Source organism: Staurois parvus, unplaced genomic scaffold (genome assembly GCF_062004578.1).
Source record: "Staurois parvus isolate SC_StPar_1 unplaced genomic scaffold, SC_StPar_1.0 ptg001640l, whole genome shotgun sequence".
Classification (NCBI taxonomy): domain Eukaryota; kingdom Metazoa; phylum Chordata; class Amphibia; order Anura; family Ranidae; genus Staurois; species Staurois parvus.
The window spans coordinates 99,030-121,999 of record NW_028319436.1 but is presented as its reverse complement, the minus strand read 5'-3'; the positions used below and the strand labels follow the sequence as shown (position 1 = coordinate 121,999).

General features: G+C 44.1%; 1 protein-coding gene across 1 annotated transcript; it reads right to left on the bottom strand.

Annotated features, from left to right (window-relative positions):
- Window positions 1-605: 605 nt before the first annotated feature.
- LOC149434927 (T-box transcription factor TBX6-like) lies at window positions 606-22,387 on the bottom strand. The gene is made up of 8 exons (XM_089663207.1): window positions 22,270-22,387; window positions 8,451-8,703; window positions 7,274-7,541; window positions 6,942-7,088; window positions 3,373-3,443; window positions 2,889-2,956; window positions 1,696-1,987; window positions 606-945 (listed from the first exon to the last, which is right to left on the bottom strand). The coding sequence occupies exons 1-8, from the start codon at window positions 22,385-22,387 to the stop codon at window positions 606-608; spliced, it is 1,557 nt and encodes a 518-aa protein (XP_089519333.1).
- Between the last annotated feature and the right edge of the window lie 583 nt (window positions 22,388-22,970).

Here is a 22,970-nt window from a genome sequence, read left to right as displayed (position 1 = left end):
AGCTGATTGGCTGCCATGTTCAGCTGCACCAGATTGTGAGTGCACGAGTGTTCGTAAAGCTACCCCATTGTCCCGACTTGTGCAAAAGAGTTCCTTTTTTTTTTTTTTTTTACACCTCAAATATATGAATTTCAAGACGCTTCACCTACTTCCACATCTCGGGTGAACGTCTTATCAGTGTTCATTAGTAAGCATGTCTCAGATATCTTATAATTGAAGTACTCGTTTTAAAAAGAGAAAAAGTGAACCTTCTCTTAGAGGTCCTTACAGCTCTTGTTTTTTCCCATGTCTTTCCTAAATTGGGACAAACCAAGAGACACAGAGCATGCAGAGAAAAGCTGTTGAGATTGACTTAATAATTGATAAGCAGCTTCTGTTAGTTAATGTAGACATTAAGGCAGCAAGAGACCCGAATAGCATCATGGGAAATAAAATATATGTCTGGGGTTGGTCTGTAGGCACAGGCCTAGAGTTTCAAGACTTTGTGCCCTTTTTGTACCTGACAAATTATAAGCCCAACTGTCTCTTCTGTAATTGGGTTCCTGCTTTTGGCCATAGAAGTCCTTCTGACCATGCCGGTGGCTTATGCTCTCTTGAATGGCATCTTATATCCAGCCTCCACCCGTGTAGAGGCGTTGAAGCTGAGCTCCTGAGAACTGCAGTCCTGGCTTGGGCCCAGAATTTGGTAGGAAGTGTTGAAAGCGTAGATCGGAGTTTTTGGTATAACCTCTGCTAGAATCTTCATCTGCTCCAGGAGTCGTCCCAGAGCAGGTTGAGGGGCCATAATTTCCTGTGCAGCTCATTTCCTGCCCATAAAGCCTAAAATCTACTTGACTGTCGTAGAGTGCAGCGGTGTCCTGGGAGGCCTGAAACGATGGGGGAAACCGCTGCAGGGAGGGAGGACGAGGGACCACTTGGCCCTGAGAGACAGCAGGTTCTGATTGGCTGGTGGGAGAAGAAATGATGTAGTTAGGAGTCTACTGTTAATGCACAATGATATTTAATGGCTTCAATTCAAATGGTATGGGTAGCTGTGGGCTCTGCAGTTGCTGGTTGGGTGGAATCATGCAAATTATTCTACAATTTCTACAGCTCTTTTATAGTACAGATAGAACCTTTGAAATGTCATGTTAGACTTTAGATCTCATCAGCTCAAGATAAAAATGAAAATTTGGGTCATAGTCATGGGATTTGGGTTGAAGGCTTTTTATTTTGATAATCTGGCTGGTTGCACTGCCTTCAGTTCTACTCTGTAAAAACCATGATTTCTAAATTTTGCACTGATGGGGTTCAACAAGAACAAGCCCAACAAAGCTTTAGATAGCTATAATGGCTTTCTTAGGCTTCTTAAATGCAGATGTTTGGCCCACATCTATAACATGACTTCCTATACTGTTTTCCAATGACTTGGGGGTCATTTCACCAATGACTGACTGACTGGCTGAAGATCAAAATTTAAACAGATGATTCTTATGTCTCTAAAATGTGGTGATTTCTACTTGACTTTTCAAGGTCTGTGTATCTGCTGCTGCTATTATAAAGGGCCTCAACTCTCTATGTTGGATTTATTTTACATCTTGAAGCATACTACAGGAAGAGCGGGAATATTCATGAGTGGACAGGAGCAGAGCTGGGCCCCATTGATTGAACATAGGTAGATTTTCTTTGGTACTTTAGAGGTTAATTACTACTTACCATGTGTACATGTTGCCAACTCCTGCTGAGGGCATCTTTGGGTAGGCCTGTCTATCTGGAGGCAGATAAGACTCTGTAGTTTGGGGGTTCATGTCCAAGCTGGCTCCTTGATCCTGATTGGTTGTCATAGGCAGCGTTGAGGGCTCAGAGGCTTCGGCAGAGGGTGGTGTTGGGTTGGGGGGTGTGATGGGGTGGAAGGAACAGTCAGGACTTGGGAGTGGGAGAGCCAGAGCACCACTGATGTCCAGGGTGGAGTCGCAGGGTCCCGAGTACAGGGGTCTCTTACATTCAGCTAGAGCACAGAGGTGGAGTGAAAAAACAGAGAAGACAGGACAATCAGTTAGTAAACAAATAGACAATACAGTATTCCAGCTTTCTACTAAAAGAACATTTTCTCTACTTTTGGAGTTTAGGAGCATCTTTTTCAGTAATCTGTGCCATGTACAGGGGTGGACTGACCATTTGGAAACTCAGGCACTGCCCGGGGGCAGTAGGGGGCCCCATGAGATGCTCCTGCTACCTTTTTCATAGGCTTTTTTGAGTTTGAATTTACAGGGGAGACGGTAATCTGGCGTCTATAAGTGGGGCGTTCAGGGCCCAGCGCTCCATTGCATTGCGTTAAGGCAGCGAATAGATTGCCAAGCACCACAGCGGATGAAAAAACACGCATTTTGTTTTCAGCAATGCAGTGCACCACATTGGACAGTATAGGCATTGTGGTGCGCTGGGCTCTATTGGGGCGCCATTTACAAGGGACTGCACTGCAGCACCCTCAGCAGGTGTGTTACCATTTACTTCTGTGTGGCGTGCAGGGGCGGACTGACCATTTGGAAACTCGGGCACTGCCCCGAGGGCCCGGGGTCACTAGGGGACCCCATGAGATGCCCTTGGTACCTTTATCATAGGCTTTTTTGAGTTTGGGCAAGGACACAGGGGCCCCATGATCCCCTATTGCCCGGGGGCCGCATGAGTTGTCAGTCTGCCCCTGCCCCTGGCCATGTACATCCAACTAAGACTTCCTGTTCAAGTCTTTGCCGACAATCTGCTGAGTATGACCATGTAATCCAACGTTCCTTTTATTTTTGCAGCTCCTCTGACATTGAGGTGGACTAGCAAAGGGTTCTTTGGACCCCTTTATCAGCTCCCTTCCACATTCATACGTAGAAATAATATGAGTTATACAAAGTTCTTACCTGCCTGGAAGGACTCCTGGTCTTGTTCTGTGTTTGTTGGTTTCCTCTTGGCTCTGTTTGATCGATCTCTGTAAAGGAGTGAAGAGTTTTATTACTTTTGAATCAACTTGCAGTAAAAAAAAATGGATAATTTCTTCTACATATAGATTATAAGAAGATTCAAAAACAGCTCCACCATAAAATATTTCATCCATGTTTAGATTGCACTGGTACGCTGAATTCCTACTCGCCTATACAGCGTTTTTCTATATCTCTGCCCACTTTTGCAGAGCGGCCATCCAGCACGACAGAGGAGGGTGAAGCACAAGAGTGTGCAGATTGCTTTACTAAACCGTCCGAAGGTTAAACATTCATTTATATGTTTTGATCCGTGGAGGTAGGTGTTTGGTAGCATTCTCCTTTACTTGATTTTGAACGTTTTGGTATCTTGTGTATAATTGAATTTGCACATTGTTGCTGTAGTGACTGTAGGAGGCACCCTCACCTTTTATTCTTCAGTCCGTCTTCCCGAAACCCTTTTGCAAAGGGGTTGGTCTGGATTTTCAGCTGTGTGATCTGCAAGCAAGAAAAAAGAAAATTGGCTGGCTTTAAAAATGTCAATAGCAGCTCACCAAAAAAAAGAGGGTGCCCATCTGATGACTTGATGAGGTGCCCACCCTCTTCCTTTTCACCACACCAATCTCAACATCTAGACTGCCAACCGACCATAGGGACTGAAAGATCAAGTCCTATTAGCACTACTACGACCCCCACTTGAGGTAACCCCCTCAACCTTTTTACAGTGGGACTAACGCCCAACTCTCACAAAAACTTGTCCTTCAGTTTTAAATTGAGGGGGGATGGGCTAACACCCCTGTTGGAATTTAAATACTACTAGTGACCCTGTTGAGGACATTTTTCTGACTGGTTGTAAAGGCAGGTTTTGTTCCTCTTTCTATATCACTTCTTGCTCTGACAACCATCGCCTGGACAGGAAATGAGGGAAAGTCTTCCTGATGGAGACACAGTCATCAATTATCATCTGGGTGTACATAAAGGGAAGTGCCGAAAGCAGAACATATGAAGCCCAGATTGAATTTTATCTATCATAAAAAGCCAACACGTTTTCCGAGGTTCAAAGAGTTCCCCTCCATCAGGACTTGGTACTGTTGAACAAATCATGAACTTGACTTATAAGGGATCCTCGATTACCTGGCATCAGTCCAGTACACACTTTGTTCAACAGGATCAAGAACTAAAGAAGAACGGCCCTTTAAACCACTGAAATTAGATGTTAAAGGAGGAATTTGTACATTCTGCTTTTGGCACTTTCCTCCATGCACACCCATTTTCTACTCAAGCAAAGGTCCAACTCTTGACTACCACCTCTCAATCCTTCTCAACTTTGACCACTTCAATATTGTGCACTTTTACCCCCTTCCTGGCCAGTCCAGTTTTCAGCTTTCAGTGTCCCTGCCTGTACCATGTGACCGCTGTGACCAATCACAGCTAACAACACAATTGTATACAATGGATGGCATGAAAGGAAGCCATCCATTGTATACAGTTGCCATGTGATCTGCTGTGATTGGTCACAGCAGTCAGATGAAACTGGCAGTGGGCCAGGGTAGTGATCTTTCATTGGCTGTGTCCCGTGGACAATATGAAAACGACAACAATATGGAAACGTGGTCCACTCAGAAGGAGGAGCATCCTGCCCAGCCTATAGCAGATTGACGGCCGGGTGGGACGCTGGACAGAAAGTGTTAAACAGGTTCATGTCTTCTTATGACAATTATATCCAACTTGTGAAACTATCATTTAGAGCCCATATACAGTCCTGCATTGCAGTAATGCATGTAATTCATTCATTTTGAATGGTACTCCAAATCACTAAGGCAAATAGGGCCGGGACAAGAGGTGGGCAGGAGGGGTGGCTGCTCTGGGTGCAGTGGGGATTTGGGGGGTTGTGCTAGAATGGGTGATTTGGAGCAGGGGGGGTTTGTACTAGAAGGGTGGATTTCTGTTAGGAAGGGGGACTTGGAGTGAAGGTCTTGTGCTAGGAGGAGAAATTTAGGGGGGTTTGGGGGCGTTGTGCTAGATTTGGATGGGGGGGGGATTTGTACTAGAAGGGTGAATTTCTGTTAGGAAGGGGGACTTTGGGCAAGGAATTTCTGCTAGTATGGATGATTGGGGGGATTTGTGCAAGGAGGGGCCATTTAAGGGAATTTGGGGAGGAAGAGAGGAAATTTAGGGGGATTTGGGGAGGAGGAGAGGATTTATGCTGAGGGGGGAAATTTGAGGGGTGGATGATTTGTGCTAGGAGCCAGTTTTCAGCTTTCAGTGTCCCTGACTGTACCATGTGACTGCTGTGACCAATCACAGCTAACAACACAATTGTATACAATGGATGGCATGAAAGGAGGCCATCCATTGTATACAATTGTCATGTGACCTGCTGTGATTGGCCAGGGTAGTGATCTGGGTCCAGTGGGGATTTGGGGGGCGGGGGTTGTGCTAGATTTGGAGGGGGGGGATTTGTACTAGGAGGGTGAATTTCCATTAGGAAGGGGGACTTGGGGCAAGGAATTTTTGCTAGTATGGATGATTGGGGGGATTTGTGCAAGGAGGGGTCATTTTAAGGGAATTTGGGGAGGAAGAGCGGAAATTTAGGGGGATTTGGGGAGGAGGAGAGGATTTAGGCTCGGGAGAAAATTGAGGGGTGGATGATTTGTGCTAGGAGTAGGATTTGGGGAGGGATACAATTTGAGCAGGGAGGGGGATTTGTACTGAAGGAGGAGGAATTTTTGTATGGGGACAATTTTGGGTTGCAAATGGAATTTATGCTTAGGGAGCAAGTGGGCAGATTAGTGCTAGAATTCTTTGGGGGAAGGGAGGGGATTTTTGCTGACACATAATGCTCATACATTTGTTTAGGGGCGAGGGGTGCTTTGACATCTTTGCTCTGGGATCTAGATGGCCTTGCCCAGTACTGGGCAATGCACCTGCATTACAAATAAAGGATCACGTTGGATATTAGGCACGTTAAGGTGCGTTGGAAGCCCATTCTTTTTAAATCAGCTGCCTTAATGCACATTCGTGAACGCTCCGCAAAAAAGTAAATGGGCGGTTAATGTTTGTGAATGGATAATGGGCAGCTGTCATATCTAGTCGCAAAGCTATCGCCCAATAACCAGCTCTATGCTGGAAAAAAAAATCTTTTCAGTAGGGAACATGCACTTATTTTCATAGACAACTCAGCTGAACAGTCTGTAGTCTCACACTAGATTTATTTATTACAGGTACTTATATAGCGCCATCAATTTACACAGCATATATATTGTACATTCACATCAGTCCCTAACCCTCAAGGGGCGTACAATCTAAGGTCCCTAACTCACATTCATACATACACATACTAGGGACAATTTTTTAGACAGGATCCGATTAACCTACCAGCATGTATTTGGAGTGTGGGAGGAAACCGGAGTACCCAGAGGAAACCCACGCAGTCACAGGGAGAACATGCAAACTCCAGGCAGGTGGTACCGTGGCTGGGATTCGAACTAACGACCCAAGTACTTCCAGGCGGAAGTGCTAACCATTTAGCCACTGTGCTGCCCTTAGTTCCCCAGACCTTCCGGACAGGTTATCTATTATCGCAGCAGTGCATAGATCATAAAATAAAAGCACAATTTTTGGAGAAAAGCCCCTTGTACTGGCCTCTGCAGGGTGACTGAGCCCGCAGCTGGCACAGGAGTCGGCAATTACATTTTTTTTTATAAATGATGCAATGCTCTGCTATCAATCTGACCTGCTATCATCCATCCACAACTGAAATATGAGTTTTTGGGGGGCACCAGGGGCGGACTGACAACTCATGGGGCCCCCGGGCAATAGGGGATCATGGGGCCCCTCTGTCCTTGCCCAAACTCAAAAAAGCCTATGAAAAAGGTACCAGGGGAATCTCATGGGGCCCCCTACTGACCCCGGGCCCTCGGGCAGTGCCGGAGTTCCCAAATGGTAAGTCCGCCCCTGGAGGGCACTCATCCTCAACCCCAACTTCCATCTCACCTTTTCATTCTGGTAGGCGGTGACGGTCAGGAACAGGGTCTCTGGGAAGGTGAAAGACGAACACCCTCCCCATCGGCGGCTGTAGACGTCCTGAGCTCGGACAATATGGAAACGTGGTTGGTAGCGGTGCATGGAGTGCAGGATGATCTGGACGGGAGACAAGGTCACAGGGCAAAATGTGGGTAATGCTTCTGAATTTCTTACGTGTTTCCAGTGTATCTACATTTTTTTGGCATTAGATATACTTAGTGTAGACCTTTTTAGTGGGTGGAAAAATATTTGTAATGTTCATACACATTCCCCCCCCCCCCAAAACCACCCTTGTGCCTTACATGTCCCATCTGGTCCAGGGTGTTGTTGGTGAGTTTGATTTTGTGGAAGGAGATTGGCTGCTTCATCCAGTGTGATCCAGGGGCCGGCGAATCTGGGTGGATGTACACTCGCTCCGGCAGCCGTGGTTCCGCCCGTCCGCTGGGCTCCCAGTGGTCTTCTTGCCATTTGTAGCGATTGTTGTCCACCGGGACGAGGTCAGCCAGAAGGACGTACTTTCCATCTGGCTCCAGACCACTGACGCTGACCTTACACTGCGGAAACATCCGTCTGCAAGGGGCAAAAAGGAGAGTGATGGGGGGGGGGGGGGGTAAAAGAATTTAAAGAATTTTCTAAATCCAGTTAACCCTAATGCAAATATAGTATTTCCCTGGTATAAAAGACAGCTTTTTATTTGGGCACCTCACTGTCAGAAGAACAGGGGATTTGGAGAGAGTTTAAAAGCACACATCTACATTTATCAAAGGGATGAAAAATCTTCCTTACAAAGACATTTAAACATGACCCCCAGCAGCTTAAAACATTTAAAAAGCAGTCCCTTGCAGTACCTTTTCTCTGTCACAAGATGTCCCCAGTCTTGTGGTTTGACTGATGGCCACCATCATTCAGCCTGGAAGACTGAGGACATTGTGTGAGTACATGGTGTCATTACATGGTGTCATCGACCCGTCCCCTAAGGATGGGTTCACACCTGACTGTAGCTCCGTTTTTTTTGCCCGTTTTGAAGCTCCTTGTGTATAGAGCACACTTTACACACAACCAGAGAAGCTCCAAAACCTTTTAAGGAGTGGAGCATGGAACATTTCCCGCACAACAAAGCGCCCGCTAACCGTGCTCGGGGTTCCATTAACAATTAATGGCATCACAAGTGTGACACCCAATGGTCACCATGACATATAGAGAAAGGAAGTCTCCCTAACAGGCCTACAGAGAGCAATAAAAACCTGACCGAGGCTCTATCCTTTCTTCATACTATCCAAAGCAAAAACAGTTTAGACACTTTCAGCTGTGAAATACCCGCACCCAGGAGCTAGTGGTGACTTGGTATTTACAAGAATGGTGTTGGAGGTACTGCAAACCATCCACTTTCTGCAGATTGTTCAGGGTAGAACTTATTTTTTATTCCATTCTCTAAAACCGGCCCAAAAACATAGAATCCCTTTTCCCTCTTCATCTCACCTGCCAGATTTTGTGATTATCATTTCTGTTCCAATGGCGTGGAATTGTTTCCAGAGCTCTCTGTTCTCCAGTATCATCTTCACATTTCCGGGCAGACGAGGTGCATCGCATGGAGGCTGAGGCTGACCAAACCCCAGGGCAGGACCAGGGGGTAACGAGAGTGGTGTGAGTGGGGCGGCTCCCAGAATCCTCTGGGAAGGGTCCAACGCTGAGAATAAGCCATCATACCTCTGACTAGGGGGGACCTCCAAGTCTGCAAAAAAAAATAGAGGCATATTTGGTGTCTCAGCATTATGTAGCGGACATTGTTGGACAGGCCATGGCATACTGAATGAGAATACCTCGTGTCCTACATTTGGGTATTCTAGGGATTGTATTTTTTTTTTTCAATTTTTTGACTATATCAATCACTTTCAGCTGCCTATAAATCACATACTTTATCAATACAACCATCACCAACAGTACTGATTGCTTCAGTGTTTCCTGAGTTTGATTAGGGTCATCACTGGTGGTGATGGTTGATTCAATCCGGCACAAAACTAGTGTATGGCCAGTTTAAGCTTTCATATAAAGGCTAAGGTTCAGTAAAGGAATAGAATTGTATTAGAACAGGATCCAGTGATAAATAAAGGCATCATAGGGTCCCTGCAGTAAAGAGAAACTGTTGCTTTGCCTAATATGAGCAAAGTACAAATTCACTTTAGAGGTCTAATTATTATAGAAAAAAAATTGGAAGAATGTCACAAATATTTGCCCAGCCATCACAAATTCTGACTGTTGCTTAATAAGTTGATTTCCTATGATCGTCAGTGACATCTAGTGGCCTTAATGTACTTTTTTTTCCCCCCAGAAATATCTCAATCAGGACAGTTCTGCATTATGGCCACTAGATGGTGCTGACAATCATGGGAAATCAAAATTATAAGCAAAATATGGTCAGAAATCCTGATGGATGGGTGAATGGTTGTGGCTCTCGTCCACTGATTATTTTTTTAAATAAATAGACTTGTGAGTGTTCAAGGTCAATTTTAAGAGTTATGTATTTTGATGTGTGTAAGTCTATATGTTAAGTGAATGGTTAAGATTTGGTACTAGAATCATTTTAGGGGTTACTCTTCTGAGTGTAAGGGGTTCAGGCAGAGGCAATTTGAAAATTTGGGATACTTTGGTAAGGACCAGGGGCAATAGGGGATCATGAGGCCCCTGCATCCTTGCCCAAACTCAAAAAATCCTATGAAAAAGGTACCAGGGGCATCTCATGGGGCCCCCTACTGACCCTGGCCCTCGGGCAGTGCCTGAGTTTCCAAATGGTCAGTCAGCCCCTGGTAAGGACACTTCAAGATATTCCTTTCTTCTCTGTGTTGAAACACCCTTTGCCCCAAAAAGCCAGCAATTACTCACCATTGGCCAGAGCTACCCTACCAGATGGTAACCAACTGACATTGGTTTTTGGTGTGGAAACCCCTTGCGACCATATGTCCTACTCCCAGTTCCAGGCATGTACCAATAATAATTTACACTGTGTCATCATCTACCATGGTGCTACAAAAAATGGGATGTAACAAAGAGACTGAAAGGTGAACTCATGTTGGTGTTTTCAAGCTATGCTTTTGCTCCTCAGATTCCTGCTCTGCTCTTTAATCAATTCTCAAATGAAGGAATATGTACTACTAGGTGTTTTCCATTGGCATGACAAACATTAAGGCCAGCTTTATCCAAAGTCTACAAGACTGATTATGAAATGATATGTTCTGTTCCTATCATCCTCATGGTGGACAGTGAAAGGTTGGCCAGTGTTTCATCCAGCAAAGTCCGGCTCTTCCCAGAAGCCTCAAGTCAGTTACAAGCTGCTCTCTTTGACAACTAGGTGCTAAATAGCCCTCATGTCCTGCTAATTGGAACCCTGCCGGGAACTATGTTAACGAGATGGGTGGATTCCCTCCTGTTCCCTACAAAACTTAGCACAGACCAGATACACACAACATCTTAAATATAAAAGAGCCTCAACAAATATATGAGAACCTCGAATGAGCAACACAGTCAACCTCAGAAGAACTTTAATAGGTGACTAGGATCTCAGAGGTCTACAGAAAGCCACCAGAACTTCATTCATTTATCATAATTTCCTTAGAAGCCTTCTAGAATATTCACAACTTCTAAAATGTCCCAGAAACTTCTGCAGTTCATCCCAACTCCTTTCAAAACTCCTAAGCACACCAGAACCGTACAACCGCAGCCCATGACCTTGCTAGTTCAACGGAACTTCACAAAGAAAACTGAATTTTTGATAAACCTTCATCAGAACATGAGGTCTGTTTGGTCCAAGCAAGAAAAAAAGAACATAAGCATAAAATAAAATATCCCTCTTCACAGGTTTGGTTATACAAAAAAAAAAAAAAACCTTCCGAATAAAATAGAATTCTTGAGAAACCTTCAAAAGAACATAAGGTCTATCCGTACCAAATAGGATAAGCAGACCCTAAACATTAAAAAAAACCCCTCTTTATAGGATCTCAGAGGCCTAGAGAAAGCCGTCAGAGCCTCATTCATTTATCAGAATCTCTCTAGAAGCCTTTCATAATCTCTGCAACCTTTAAAATGTTCCAGAACCTTCTGCGGAACAATCCAACTTCCTCCAAAATACATAAGCACATCAGAACCACACAACTGCATCTTATGACCTTGCTAGATTCTCTGGTTGTACAATGGAACTTCACAAAGAAAACTGAATTCTTGAGAAACCTTCAGCAGCTATTTGGTCCAAACAGGAAAACAAGAACATAAGCATAAAATAAAATATCCCTCTTCATAGGATCTCTATGCCTTCCTCTGGATCAACTGTGGGTATAGGATTGTATAAAATTTTTTTCCCCTTTTATTGGTTGAACTAGATGTGTCTTTTTTCAACCAGACTAACTATGAGAGGTCTACAGCAGTGGTCTTCAAACTGCAGACCGCGGGCTGGATGCGGCCTTTTATTTCCCTTTACCCAGCCTTTGGGGCGCTTTTTCCTTCCATCGTCAAGATATTTCTTCAACTGAAACCAACAACGAGGCACCATTGCTCCCACTGACACCAATGATGGGACACTATTCCTCCCACTGACACCAATGATGGGACACTATTCCTCCCACTGACACCAATGATGGGACACTATTCCTCCCACTGACACCAATGATGGGACACTATTCCTCCCACTGACACCAATGATGGGACACTATTCCTCCCACTGATACCAATGATGGGACACTATTCCTCCCACTGATACCAATGATGAGACACTATTCCTCCCACTGACACCAATGATGGGGCACTATTCCTCCCACTGATACCAATGAGGGGGCACTATTCCTCCCACTGACACTAATGATGGGGCACTATTCCTCCCACTGACACCAATGATGGGGCACTATTCCTCCCACTGATACCAATGATGGGGCACTATTCCTCCCACTGATACCAATGATGGGGCACTATTCCTCCCACTGATACCAATGATGGGGCACTATTCCTCCCACTGATACCAATGATGGGGCACTATTCCTCCCACTGACACCAATGATGAGGCACTATTCCTCCCACTGACACCAATGATGGGGCACTATTCCTCCCACTGATACCAATGATGGGGCACTATTCCTCCCACTGATACCAATGAGGGGGCACTATTCCTCCCACTGATACCAATGAGGGGGCACTATTCCTCCCACTGACACTAATGATGGGGCACTATTCCTCCCACTGACACCAATGATGGGGCACTATTCCTCCCACTGATACCAATGATGGGACACTATTCCTCCCACTGACACCAATGATGGGACACTTCCTCCCACTGACACCAATGATGAGACACTATTCCTCCCATTACAAAAGCACAGGTGCTATGTAATTTTTTTTTTACTCTAATTGAGACATTTTCTGCTCCCTTTAGTCACATTCTGCCCCCTCCCAAAATCTGTAGGACAGTAAACTGGCCCTTTGTTTAGAACGTTTTGAGACCCCTGGTCTAAAGGAAGTCACCAGAACCTCATTCATTTATCAGAATCAACCTAGACATTCTTCCATGATCCCAACAACCTTCAAATTGTTCCAGAACTTTCTGCAGTAGAACCCAACTCCTCCTAAAACTCATTGGCACAGCAGAACCTCACACCTGTACTCCTTGATGTTGATAGACTCTCTGGTTGTACAAAAGACCTTTGCAGGAGAATTCTTGAGAAACCTACAGAAGAAGGTGAGGTCTGTCTGATCCAAACAGAAAAATCAGAACATAAAAATTAAATATCCTTTTTCACTGGGTGCCTCTCCCTGTGGAATGCCAGGTCTTGATGTCCTCTATAGACAAAGTGGGGGAGATTGACTAAATCTGGTGCAGCTGTGCCTGGGAGCCAATCAGCTTCTAACTTCAGCTTGTTCAATGAAGCTTTGGCAATAAAACCTGGAAGCGGATTGGTTTCTATGCGGCGCTGCACCAGATTTTGCACCCTCCGGTTTTAGGAAATCTCCCCCTATATAGTGTTCGATGTTTTGCCTGTGTTCAGAATGTGTTGTACGTTGCCTTTGTGTACAAAATCTTCTAAACCTCATTAGTAATCACCAAAGCAGAGCATACATGTTGGTTATTTTTGTTGTTGTACATAGGTCCCCGAACCAATACAAACCATGCTGATGCAGGGATCTCTCTCCCTAAGTTACTTTATTCTAGCTGGTGGGACTCCCCCCTCGGCCAGAATACACAGATCAGTGCTGCAGCCATTGGCTGCAGGTGCTGATCGAATGCTGGTTTTAGATGAAGCCAGTCGTTAGATCTGATTCTGTTCAACAGAAAGTGGTAAACACGTACCGAACGTTGGACAGTTCCTGCTGAATCGGCCGACTTTTGGTCCGTGTATACCCAGATTTATTTCTAGTTGTCTGTATACAATCACAGTGTCAAATTATCAGGCTGCTTCTCATACTTTTAGCCTTTGGATTTTAACGTGTCTCTGTGGAGTCTTAGACACCAGAACCTGGGAGCAGGGCTACTGTTAGAAACCACAGGGCCACTTACAGCCAACCTGACAGCCCCCCCCCCAAACCACATGGCCCCATACAGCCAACCAGACAGGTCCCCACCAAACCACAGGGCCCCTTACAGCCAATCTGACAGGCCCCCCCAAACCACAGGGCCCCATACAGCCAACCTGACACGGCCCCCCCAAACCACAGGGCCCCTTACAGCCAATCTGACAGGCCACCCCCCCAAACCACAGGGCCCCATACAGCCAACCTGACAGGGTCCCCCCAAACCACAGGGCCCCATACAGCCAACCTGACAGAGCCCCCCCCCCAAAACCACAGGGCCCCATACAGCCAACCTAACAAGCCCCCCCCATCCCCACAAAAAAAAAACACAGTTTACTAGGATTCAGTTATGAATGAACACAGTGAGCGATCAATACTGATCACTCATTGTGTTCATTCCGGAATGAAAGGGGCTGGTAAATTACTGGAACTGATCCCCTGTATGTTTCTCTCTGCAGCAGCTGAAAGCCAGCCAGGGGGGAGGAGAAATCAGCTTACAGCTGCTGCAAGGAGAGCCATACAGGGGATCAGTTCCAGTAATTGCCCCGTTCACCCTTCCTGCCCACATCCGATTCACTCGGCTGCCTGGGCCCCCCTGCAGGTCTGAGCCCCGTACAGGAGGACTGGTGGTACCCCCTTATCCACGGCCCTGCCTGGGAGATCCACCAAGAAAATGACAAAACATAGTTTATACACAGAGAGGGTCCGCGCAGCAACCATTCCTTATACAGCAGTGTTTGTGTATTCCGGCTCTGCAGTGTGCTCTGCTGTGCTATGTAATGAATGGAGCCGCAAAGCACAGCACAGAGCGGGGCGTACCTTGCAGTGTGGAAATGTGTGACAATGAGTACATTTTACATCGCTTCTCCACAACTGAGCAATGTGAATAGGCCCCCCGCTGACAAAGAAGAGCACAAGCTGACAGAGATAGTAGAGTGACAACGCATTTCACACCATCGTTCTGTATCATGGACCTTATGATGAGCCACTGCAGGGAGAGAAGTCACTCTACTACCACTGTCAGCTAGTGCCATTCATTGCCAATACGTCCTCTAGTGTGGATTCTGCTTAGCAAACCTTCTCCTTCTACAACTGCTGTGCCCATTATGAGGGGTTCCCACCATCCCTGTGCTGAGTTCCTGGGTCTGTACACCCGCTGTGCCCATTATGAGGGGTTCCCACCATCCCTGTGCTGAGTTCCCAGGTCTGTACACCCGCTGTACCCATTATGAGGAGTTCCCACCAACCCTGTGCTGAGTTCCCGGGTCTGTACACCTGCTGTGCCCATTATGAGGGGTTCCCACTATCCCTGTGCTGAGTTCCCGGGTCTGTACGCCCGCTGTGCCCATTGTGAGGGGTTACCACCATCCCTGTGCTGAGTTCCCGGGTCTGTATCCCCGCTGTGCCCATTATGAGGGGTTCCCACCAACCCTGTGCTGAGTTCCCGGGTCTGTACGCCCGCTGTGCCCATTGTGAGGGGTTACCACCATCCCTGTGCTGAGTTCCCGGTCTGTACACCCGCCGTGCCCATTATGAAGGGTTCCCACCATCCCTGTGCTGAGTTCCCGGGTCTGTACACCCGCTGTGCCCATTATGAGGGGTTCCCACCATCTCTGTGCTGAGTTCCCGGGTCTGTACACCCGCTCTGCTCACTATGAGGGGTTCCCACCATCCCTATTGAATGGTATAATTATTATTGTGAGAATGTAAGTAGTAAGAACACCCATCTTTAAGGTAGACAGGAATAGTGACAGAAATACCACTGGAGTCCCTGGGGGACATAATAATTCAGCTTTGGATGGAGTTGGCCTTTAATTCTTTCATGGAGCTGTCTTAAAGTATCACTGTCACGTATCATGGTGGGAAGGCAAGGTGAAGAGGGGTGCAATGGTCACATGACTTAGAGCGCAGACTGCTGACATCACCAAGGCAGGTAATAAGCCAACGGGTGACCCCCCCCCCAAACAAAAAACAAAAAAAACAACAACACTGTATCCGAAGGCACGAGATGAGACTGATGGGGAGAAAAAACAATCCAAAGCATAACATTCCCACTTCTATCATACAAACAGCCATCCAATCCACCAACTACTGGTGGTCCAGGAGAGTCCAAACCCCCGACAACCAGATATCACCCTTCACCAACCTGCAACGGCCAATAGCAAATGAGAATGACTACACGCATTTGAAATCATTTTCTGCTTTGAGGCCATCCATTGGTTGTTAGAGGAAGAGACAAATCCTGGAAACACGTCAGTCCTTTTGTCCTGTCATTTGCCAGGATGAATGGTGGACTGGACCAGCTTTTTGACGCGTTTGTCGTTTTGGCGTCCAATACTTCCCTCCATTGGTAAAATAAAAATCGGTTTTTAGGGATATTGCACTAGACCTGCGCACCCTCCCCATTGGTTGTTGATTGATTATCGATTGACAGACTGATTACCCCCCTCCCTCTCTGCCTGGACGGAGATCATTCCATCGTTGTGCCAACCTTCCCCACTGACAACATGACTTTCTTACAGCAATTTGCAGTTACAGTCTGAAAGGATAACTAAAGGAAAAACATTTATATATAAATTTTGGACAGAGTGGAGATCGATTAGAACCAGGGGCGAACTGACCCTTTGGAAACTCGGGGACTGCCCGAGGGCCCGGGGTCAGTAGGGGGCCCCATGAGATGCCCCTGGTACCTTTTTCATAGGCTTTTTTGAGTTTGGCCAAGGACACAGGGGCCCCATGATCCCCTATTGCCCGGGGGCCCCATGAGTTGTCAGTCCGCCCCTGATTAGAACCCTTTATTAGATTTCTATTGCGGTCTGTGCCCCCCCCCCTCCCCCCGTTAGGGAGACTCGCCCTCTCTGTTTGCCCTGTTTACTATCATCAAAAGTGAAAGTAAAGGAAATCCCAAATTTTGGGTCGTCCCCAGAAAAGTGATTGAAGAGAAATTTTCCAATGGGGACACTAGTTCTAATGATCTGGGGGTCCCCAAGGAATTCCCTTCATATATGGGGATTATATTCATTCCAAAATCAAATGTTAAAGTAATAACTCGGGGCAAAGGTTGTTTTTTTTTAGTTTTGGATGGAGTGGAGATGGATTAGATCCCGTGTCTGTTTTTATTGTGGTCAGGGGGCACAGATCGCAAAAAAAATGTGAAATGCGTTTTTATTACAAAATATATGAAAAATATTTTTAAAAATACTTTTCAAATATACGGTATGTCTTTAAAAATACAAATCTACATTTTTGGAATTCATTTACAAATATATGTAAAAATATATGTTAAAATTACTTTTTTATATGTGAAAAAAAAATCTGAAGATTAAATTAAAAAAAAAATTATTTTTAAAAACATTTTTCATATATTTTGTAACATATAAAAACGCATTTCAGCATACAGTATATATATATTGAAATATATTGAATATGGCCAAAATTGTAGCATTTCAATTTTATTACAAAATATATGAAAAATATTTTTAAAAATACTTTTCAAATATACGGTATGTCTTTAAAAATACAAATCTACATTTTTGGAATGCATTTACAAATATATGTAAAAATATATATTAAAATGACTTTTTTATATGTTAAAAAAAATCTAAAGAATACATTTAAAAAAAAAATATTTTTAAAAACATTTTTCATATATTTTGTAACATATAAAAACGCATTTCAGCATACAGTATATATATATTGAAATATATTGAATGCGGCCAAAATTGTAGCATTTCAAATATATGTCAATATATTTGGGAAGAATATTTTTTAAATATATTTCAAATATATTTTTCTTCCATGTGGGTACCATTGTCATTGAAATTGAAAATGAAAGAAAATCCCAAATTTTGAGTTGTCCCCAGAAAAGAAATTAAAGAGAAATTTTCCAATGGGGACACTCAGGGGCGGACTGACAACTCATGGGGCCCCCTGGCAATAGGAGATCATGGGGCCCCTGTGTCCTCGCCCACTCCCAAAAAAGCCTATGAAAAAGCCAATGAAAGTTACCAGGGGCATCTCATGGGGCCCCCTACTGACCCCAGGCCCTCGGGCAGTGCCCGAGTGTTCAAATGGTCAGTCCGCCCCTGGGGACACTAGTTCTAATGATCTGGGGGTCCCCAAGGAATTCCCTTCATATATGGGGATTATATTCATTCCAAAATCAAATGTTAAAGTAATAACTTAGGGCAAAGGTTGTTTTTTTTTTTAGTTTTTGATGGAGTGGAGATGGATTAGACCCCGTGTCCGTTTTTATTGTGGTCAGGGGGCACAGACCACAATAAAAATGCGAAATGCGTTTTTAATACAAAATATATGAACAATATTTTTAAAAATACATTTCAATTATACGGTATGTCTTTAAAAATACAAATCTACATTTTTGGAATGCATTTACAAATATATGTAAAAATATATATTAAAATGACTTTTTTATATGTTAAAAAAAATCTAAAGAATACATTTAAAAAAAATGTATTTTTAAAAACATTTTTCATATATTTTGTAATATATAAAAACGCATTTCAGCATACAGTATATATATATTGAAATATATTGAATATGGCCAAAATTGTAGCATTTCAAATATATGTCAATATATTTGGGAAGAATATTTTTTAAATATATTTCAAATATATTTTTCTTCCATGTGGGTACCATTGTCATTGAAAGTGAAAATGAAAGAAAATCCCAAATTTTGAGTTGTCCCCAGAAAAGTAATTAAAGAGAAATGGATTAGACCCCGTGTCCATTTTTATTGTGGTCAGGGGGCACAGACCGCAATAAAAATGCAAAATGCGTTTTTATTACAAAATATATGAAAAATATTTTTTAAAAATACTTTTCAAATATACGGTATGTCTTTAAAAATACAAATGTACATTTTTGGAATTAATTTACAAATATATGTAAAAATATATATTAAAATTACTTTTTTATATGTTAAAAAAAATCTAAAGAATACATTTAAAAAAAATGTATTTTTAAAAACATTTTTCATATATTTTGTAACATATAAAAACGCATTTCAGCATACAGTATATATATATATATATATATATATATAGAAATATATTGAATATGGCCAAAATTGTAGCATTTCAAATATATGTCAATATATTTGGGAAGAATATTTTTTAAATATATTTCAAATATATTTTTCTTTCATGTGGGTACCATTGTCATTGAAAGTGAAAATGAAAGCAAATCCCAAATTTTGAGTTGTCCCCAGAAAAGTAAGAAGGGAAATCTTCCAATAGGGACACTGGTTCTGGTGACCTGGGGGGGTCCCCAAGGAATTCCATAAATTTACAGAGATTTCCTTGTATATATGTAATGCGTACATTGACAGCACTATATAAGTACTTGAAATAATAGTTCCAGGGATTTCACCACTTTGCAAGGATCCAATCCCACTTCCTGTTGTGGCTATGGGACAGGAAGTGAAGGGAAATCTCCCCAATGGGACGCAGGTGGCAAAAAATAAACGGGTTATAACCTTCCATGAGAAAAAAGTTTTGCGTATTCTGTCATAAAGCTGACCATATTAGAGTGTGTTGGACCTCCTCACTCTCAGTCAGTTGGGGAGAATTGTAAACTTTCTATAATAAAACGGATACATTGAAACATCTATTTTATACAATGTTACACATATCATTAACAGCTTCAATGTGACAACAAATTCTATCCTTTTTTTCTGGCCTGATTGGCTCCTTCATGACCCCTCACATCCACATATCTGTACAGTTCAGCCTGTACCCAAGCCGGCCATAGCTGGTAGAATTTCAAACGAACGCTTGTATGAAAAATCTCATTGGTACATTCAGTAATGCCAACAGAGACTCGAATGTCATTTGATTTCAAAATTTCCTTTGCTTTTAAAGTAGAACCATTTTTGGGGTTAGAACCCCTGTCAGATTTCTTTCTTTTTTTGCTATCTGTGTCCCATTAGGGAGATTTCCCTTCACTTCCTGCCCCATAGCCAAAGAGGAAGTGAAAGGAAATCCCTGCAAATTAAGGGGAATTCCTTGGGGACCCCCCCCCCAGGTCACCTGAACCAGTGTCTCTATTGGAAAATTTCCTTTTTATTACTTTCCTGGGGACAACTCAAAATTTGGGATTTTCTTTCACTTTCAGCCCGGTGCGGTATATCGCATGTGATTCGAGCAGGAACCGCACAGCATTCCCTGCCAATCACATGCGATTTGTGTGCGGTGCGATCGGAGCCGTATATTTTGTATGGCTCTAATCGCACCGCACCAAAAACGTGCAGGACCCTTTTTTTTGGGTCTGCACTAGAATCGGATCGCATGGGTTTTCACACCTCTGCGATTCGATTCTGCACATCGCACCGCACTTTGCGGACCAATTTCGGGGTGTTGTTAACATACACACCCGCAGCGGTTCGCATGAACGGGGTGTGGTTCTGATGCAGTGCGGAAGTCGCACAGAAAACGCTGCAAATTCCGCACCGCATTAGCGGTTGATGATATGTGTAACATTGTATAAAATAGATGTTTCAATGTATCCATTTTATAATAGAAAGTTTACAATTCTCCCCAACTGACCGAGAGGTAGGAGGTCCTACACCAGGGGTAGGCAACCTGCGGCTCTCTAGACCAGGGGTAGGCAACCTGCGGCTCTCTAGACCAGGGGTAGGCGACCTGCGGCTCTCTAGACCAGGGGTAGGCGACCTGCGGCTCTCTAGACCAGGGGTAGGCGACCTGCGGCTCTCTAGACCAGGGGTAGGCGACCTCCGGCTCTCTAGACCAGGGGTAGGCGACCTGCGGCTCTCTAGACCAGGGGTAGGCGACCTGCGGCTCTCGAGCTGTTGAACTACATTGCCCATGAGGCATTGCAGAGATTACAAAACTGACAGTTACAGCTATGACTTGCAGAGGCATGATGGAACTTGTAGTCCTGCGGCTCTCAGGTTGCCTACCCCTGACCTACACAATCTAATATGGTCAGCTTTTTTTCTCATGGAAGGTTATAGCCCCTGTTAGTTTGTTTTTTGCCATCTGCGTCCCATTGGGGAGATTTCCTGTCCCATAGCCACAACAGGAAGTGAGAGGAAATCTCTGTAAATTTGTGTGAACCAGAGCTCAATGATAATGGTAAACAGGACAAATAGAGAGGGAAAATCTCCCTAACGGGGGCACAGACCACAATAAAAACTGACAGGGGGTCTAATCCATCTCCATTCCATCCAAAACTAAAAAAAAAAAAATCTTTTGCCCCAGTTATACTTAAACATTTGATTTTGGAATGAATGCACTTTCCAGAACGAAAACCGCATCCGTCCTCCTCTTTCAAATTTTCTCACCTTTATGGTCCAAAACGATCGTCGATTTGACCCCAATGACCCAGATAACCGAACGAACATTACAGAGATGAACATTTTCAAAAGGGAATTCTGCTGGTTCATAACAGTCCTGCACTGTAGAGCCAACCACACACATCACAACCTGATGGCACAATATTCTTTGGATCTACCAATGGCTACAGACTGAAATTTCCTGACTGGGTACACATTGGATTGTTTAGGTGGGCCCACAGATTGCACAATTCTGGCAACGCTCAAGGAGATTATACAGAAACATATGGCTTTCGATTTTGATTGGTCAGTTCCATCTTTAACAACATTACTATGCTACCAGAATCAGTTGAAGGACTTTTCGTTTCCTTTAGTTCCTTCTCATCATAACCTGTATCGTTGTTCGATCTTTAGCAACACATATAAACCACGAGCTGCTCTTAAACAGTCTTCTTGGATTGGTCCTCATATGTCGCAGTTGTGTCAAAAATTGGTAAAAATTACCAATAGAAATGTTACAGCATATGGCCCGGATAATGTGACCAATCAACTTTTTAAAGGCAAGTTTCTCAGGGACTGGTCCTACTTATCTAGACAGTAATACGTCCTTCTGAGACTGGTCCTCCTTATCTAGACGGTCATATGTCCTTCTGAGACTGGTCCTCCTTATCTAGACGGTAATATGTCCTTCTGAGACTGGTCCTCCTTATCTAGACAGTAATACGTCCTTCTGAGACTGGTCCTCCTTATCTAGACGGTAATATGTCCTTCTGAGACTGGTCCTCCTTATCTAGACGGTAATACCTCCTTCTGAGACTGGTCCTCCTCATCTAGACGGTAATAGGTCCTTCTGAGACTGGTCCTCCTCATCTAGACGGTAATACGTCCTTCTGAGACTGGTCCTCCTCATCAAGACAGTAATACGTCCTTCTGAGACTGGTCCTCCTCATCTAGACAGTAATACGTCTTTCTGAGACTGGTCCTCCTTATCTAGACAGTAATACGTCCTTCTGAGACTGGTCCTCCTTATCTAGACAGTCATACGTCCTGAGACTGGTCCTCCTCATCTAGACAGTCATACGTCCTTCTGAGACTGGTCCTCCTCATCTAGACAGTCATACGTCCTTCTGAGACTGGTCCTCCTCATCTAGACAGTCATACGTCCTTCTGAGACTGGTCCTCCTCATCTAGACAGTCATACATCCTTCTGAGACTGGTCCTCCTCATCTAGACAGTCATATGTCCTTCTGAGACTGGTCCTCCTCATCTAGACAGTCATACGTCCTTCTGAGGCCTCCAACAGCAAGGACGGTGCTTGAGACCTCACCCCAGCTTTCTCCAAATCACAAATATTTATTCATTTGAGTTTTAGATGTAGGAAAGACATAGAAGAGGAGGGAGCCCAACATCTGATTAGACCCCAGCATGCTCTCTTACCTGGGTACCTGTAGGCATCATGATGGGCGCTGGTGGCAGGGTAGGTGGGCGGCAGGGAGTGCGGTGGTCTAACGGCGTATGCTGGTCCGTATTGCTGGAATAAATCAGAGTGGTACATGGTCTTCGAAGGCCAGATATCAGAACATGAGACCTCACAGGGTTCCCAAGACCAGAGAAGTGCCAACTAAGATCCTTCCCAACTGGTGTGAGGACAACACATTGACTGATCCTTGAAGGTCCAGCCTACACCTTTTGATGTGGGACCCTCCTGCTAGGTGAGAGGGAATGCTGGGGGGAGGTCCCTTCACACATTAGGACTGAATTAAACTTTATTAAGGACTCTTTATGGCTGCCAAGGGCCTCAGTTTGTCCAGTTGTCAGGAAATGCAGAAATCAGGGACAGAGATAGAGACAGGAGGGGGGCCGGGAACCCACCACCAGCCAAGTGCAATCGGAGTTGAATGAAGACTGTTATTCATGAAGAAGGTTTGTTACTTTTTAGTATTTAAAAATATACTTTTTCAAAGAAAAAAATTGAAAATAAATAAAAATGTTAGTTTTCTAACAGATCACTTCTTTATTTTCTTATTTTTGGTGCTATAATAGTTAGGGCCCGTTTGCGTTTGACACACATTTTACAACGCACTGAAACAAGTATGTCCAGGTCCTCCATCTTGGCTCTGCAATTTACATTCACATTT